Below are 4577 nucleotides of genomic sequence, written 5' to 3' on the forward strand. Positions count from 1 at the left end.
GTGTCTCAGGAGTCCAGGGCCCTGCAGCTTAGAGCATCTCCCAAGCACCATCTCCCCGTGCCCCACAGGTTTCCACCGCAGAGGCGCCCGACGCCACCAGCTACATGTGTGTGGCCGAGAACCAGGCGGGCTCCACAGAGAAGCTCTTTACGCTCAGGGTCCAAGGTGAGCTGAGCGGAGCTGGTGGGTGGCCAGCTGAGGTGGAGCGGAGCCGGTGTGCTGGGCCTCGCTCTGCCACTGGCCAGCACGGAGAGTCAGCCACGCAGGGCAGACTGGGGCAGGAGGGTGTAAGGGCAGCTCAGGGCCACTGTCTTGGTTCTCTGGCATTGGGGCTTGGAGCCCATCCTGGGACAGATGCCCACGGCTGGAGCCGTCCCAGATTATTTTCAGCCGAGCCCTGGTGGTGCAGTGGTTATGCATTGGGCTGCGGTCCACAGGGTCGGCAGTTCGAAACCATCAGCAACTCCGAGGGAGAAAGACTGGGCTTTCTACTCCCATCAACAGCTGCAGTCTCAGAAGCCCACAGGGCAGGTTGTATGTGTGTGTGTGTGTATATGTGGTTATGAGTCAGCATTGACTCAAGGCCGTGAGTTTGGTTTAGGGAGGCAGCCAGGCCTTACTTGGCAAGCGTTCCCGGTATACCCAGCGGGAGGCTGGGCGCCTTCTCTGGCTGACTCCTTCCAGCAGAGCGCTGAGGCCAGCCCAGCCTCTCAGCTGTGGGAAAAAACTCACGGAAGCCACACAGCCTGAGCCTGTCACTTCTGCCTTCTCTGGACACACGTGGCGCTTCGGTGGGTGGCCCTGAGCTCTGCCTCCAGCACAGTAGCTGCTGGGAGGGAGGGTGACAGTGTTGAGCTCTCCAGGGACATGGACTCAACGTAGAAGTTGCATTTTCACGCTGCTGCTGGCCAGCTGTGTGGCTTTGGGAAAAAGACACTCCCTCTCTGGTCTTCTCATCTATTAGACGGTTGTCGTGTGCAGGGGCCGCTGTGTGGCCAAGGGGTTGCCTGCCCTCCTGTTGGCGTGTGTTCTCACGTACCTCTCTTTGTCCTGGTGGCCCTGGCGACAGTCCCACCCAGAATCACAGGCCCGGCCTCAGAGGAGGTTACTGCCATCCTGAATAGCCGCGTCTCCCTCCCCTGTGATGCCCACGCTCACCCGAGCCCCGAGGTCACGTGGTACAAGGACAGTCAGTCCCTGTCCCTGGGTGAAGCGGTATTCCTTCGGCCTGGTGAGTTAACTGAGGCCGCAGCCCAGCTTGGAGGCGGTGTAGGGAGCCAGCATTGTTTTCCTGGCACCAGGGGTTGCGGTAGGGTGGGAATAGAGGAATGGGCCTGGGGGCTGGGGCCCAGCTTGCTGGTGCCAGGGGCTGGGCTTCCCCTCGCAGGCACGCACACGCTGCAGCTGGCTCGAGCGCAGCTGTCGGACTCCGGGACTTACATGTGCGAAGCCCTCAATGCCGCCGGCCAAGACCAGAAGTTGGTGCAGCTTAGCGTGCTGGGTATGTCTCCTGTTTGTCCCCTACCTGCACGGACCCCCACTCCCCTCAGTAAGCCCTGAGACGCTCGGCTGCGTGGGTGGCTCAGCCGGGAGAGGGGCGGCCAGCACTGAATGAGGCTGACACTCCAGGGACGGTGTCCAGGTGGCACTGTCTTGCACACTGGCTAAGGCCATGGCCTCTAGAGTTGGGCAGAGTTAGGTTTGACACTCAGCTGTATATGTTCTCGCTCTGTGACCTTGGGCAAGTTGGTTGAGCCCAGCCACCTGTTCTACTAACTGCATCCTGGCTGAGCAGGAGAGAATGTTGGGATCGACTGGTGATGTCTGGTCTGGCATAGGCTAAGGTCCCCTCTCTGAGCCACAGATTTCTCCTCTGTAAGGTGGTGCCTGGTGGGAAGATTGAACGATGGTTGGTCTGCACTGCGATGAGCCCAGTGTCTGGTGCCAATCACGCCATGGTGACAGTGGCATAGGAGTAGGAAGTGTGACAAAGTCCCAAGAGCTTGGTATAGAAAGGGGCTTTTCCCAAGTCACCAGACTCTGGGCATGGAGGGAGTCTATTGCAGGACTCATGGTCTCTGGAAATCATTGAGCTAGAACCGCCTAGAACAATGGTTCTCCACCTTCCTAATGCCGCAACCCTTTTAATACAGTTCCTCATGTGGTGGTGACCCCCCAAACATAAAATTATTTTCGTTGCTACTTCATAACTGTCATTTTGTTACTGTTATGAATCGGGCCACCCCTGTGAAAGGGTCGTTCGACGCCCCCCAAAGGGGTCGTGGCCCACAGGTTGAGAACTGCTGCCCTAGAAGCATGTGTTCATCTACTCACACGATGTTCTAAGCACCACGCTGGCTCCCGTACATTTACAGCTGAGGGTGGGCCTTAAGGGTGGGGCTTCCACAACCATCATCGCTGCCTGTGGGAAGAACTGGTTTGCTGGAGGGTCAGAGGGCTCTGTGCAGGACTCCAGTCCAGACACAAAAGAGCCTGGGAGAGCCATCAGAGAGCCTCAGAGAGAGCAGGTGCCTTCCCCAGGCCCCCTAGCATGTCCCTGCTCCTGAGAGTAGCCTGGACTCCTTGCCCTGCGCCTGTGCTAACCCTGGAGGCCAGGTCGTCGGTCTGCCCCTGGTGGACCTCTATCGACTCATTCCTGTGGCTGGGGCCAGAGTGGACGAGGGGGAGAACACAGCACCTCACTCGGCTTCTTCTCTTGTCCTCAGTCCCCCCCACCTTTAAGCAGCCTCCCAGTGGACCGCAGGACACAGTCCTGGTGCGGGCAGGGGACAAAGCTGTCCTGAACTGTGAGACGGACGCTCTCCCCGAGCCTACTGTGACCTGGTACAAAGACGGGCAGCCCCTGGTTGTGGCCCAGCGGGTCCAGCCTCTGCTGGGTGACCAGAGGCTGGAGATCCCTGATGCCCAGGTGAGCAGCCAGGGTGCCGTGGGTGGGGCTGCTGTAGGCGGGGGCAAGAGAATCATTTTCCAGCTCTGCTGAGCCTGGGGGCAGGGGTACAGGCAGGTTAGGGGGAGACGCTGGGGGAACACAGGGCTTATCTGTAGACCTTCTGGAGATGCATTCTGGGCCGCTCCCTCCTGGCTTAGATCCATCCTCACAGCAGGGGGGCCTTTTCTGCTGGGCTTGACTGAGGCCCAGGCCCAGGGGAGGGCAGGAGTCCTGTGTGTGTGTGTGTGTATGTGTGTGTGTGTAGAGGCAACTGCCCACCTCTATCTGCCCTCCCTGAGGTCCTTGGTTGAGGCTAGAAGGCCTCATCTCCTCTTGGCATCCTGGGCAGTGTTGGCCTACTTGGGGGGGAGGGAGGGGATGCTTCTGGGACCTCCACATCTTCATGAAGCGCCCTCTGTCCCAGGTGTCCGATAAAGGTGTCTACAGTTGTAAAGTCAGCAACGTGGCGGGGGAGGCCATGCGGAGCTTCGTGCTCACTGTCCAGGGTAAGCCGGGCATGTGGGGCGAGGGACGTCTTGCTGAGCATCACCCAGGCACGTCCAAGGATGAGCATGCCCTGTCTGGAAAGAGGGCTGCTGCTGCGCGGAGAGGGGTGTGGGGTCTAGACTGTAAAGGACTAGAGTCCAAGCAGCGTGCTTCATGGAGTGCAGTAGAGCCACATTGCCCCTCTGGGCTACGCTTGTCATCAGTAAAGGGGGCCTGAAAGCAGCTCATGCCTGCTGGGTACACAGGAAACACTTGCTCTCATGGCACTGCCATGACTGTCTTTGTAAAGCAGCGGGCGCTATGCCTGGGCAGCTAGCCACTGCCTCAGAGAATAGACATGAAGAAGATCCAGGGCCGTGTCACCTCCACTCTGGATACATAAAGAGCCCAAGGTCAGATTTAGATGACATTTGATTGGCTAGGAGACTAGCAGGGGAAGAGGGAGTCTGTCTGGGCTGTCTAGGGATGGAAGCCCGGCCAAATTTTCTTCAGCTCAGACGTGTGTCAGTTAGAGGGTGGCAAAGTGTTTCCCAAACAGGGGACCCAGTGAGAGAGAAATGTTCCCCTCTCATCGAAAAGTCCTGAGATGCACGTCCATACTGGTGGGGTAGCTCTGTGCCAGGCAGACCCAGGTTCTTTGCATCTTATGACCTCCCATTGTCATGGGTGGCTGAACCTGGGATGTGCTGACCCTGCTCTGGCTTACGGGAAGCAGAAGGGAGCAACAAGGAAGGACAAGAAGGTTTATCTTAAGCGAGTGAGGCAGACACTGTGTTGGCCTCTCTGCTAGCATTCCATTTGCAAGACCCTCATCCGCTGGCCACCGCAGGCTGCAGAGGAGACGACCCTGTTTCCCCAAAACTAAGACAGTGTCTTATATTAATTTTTGCTCCCAAAGATGTGCTAGGTCTTATTTTCAGGGGCTTATTTTTCCATGAAGAAGAATATGGTACACATTTATTGTTTTATTAAAAGAGACCTTGCACTTCCTGTTTGCTCCAGCTGCGCTGCGGCCAACGGTGAGCTGCATGGCGGCGCCAGCCATTATGGTCCACAATCCAGAGTTACGGTAGCTTGGGGGGGCTTATTTTCAGGGAGGTCTTATTTTCAGGGGGGGTGC

General features: G+C 57.9%; 1 protein-coding gene across 1 annotated transcript in view; it reads left to right on the top strand.

Moving 5' to 3' along the window:
• Nucleotides 1-4577, top strand: part of HMCN2 (hemicentin 2) — a 180999-nt gene that overhangs the window by 132630 nt on the left and 43792 nt on the right. Inside the window, exons 53-57 of the mRNA XM_013007377.2 lie at nucleotides 69-165; nucleotides 1070-1231; nucleotides 1388-1501; nucleotides 2727-2929; nucleotides 3375-3456. Coding sequence (XP_012862831.2) covers nucleotides 69-165; nucleotides 1070-1231; nucleotides 1388-1501; nucleotides 2727-2929; nucleotides 3375-3456 — 658 coding nt within the window. The remainder of the gene's footprint in view (nucleotides 1-68; nucleotides 166-1069; nucleotides 1232-1387; nucleotides 1502-2726; nucleotides 2930-3374; nucleotides 3457-4577) is intronic.

The sequence above is a fragment of the Echinops telfairi genome, unplaced genomic scaffold (genome assembly GCF_000313985.2).
Source record: "Echinops telfairi isolate 266 unplaced genomic scaffold, ASM31398v2 ScPeMD7_22;HRSCAF=79, whole genome shotgun sequence".
Lineage (NCBI taxonomy): Eukaryota > Metazoa > Chordata > Mammalia > Afrosoricida > Tenrecidae > Echinops > Echinops telfairi.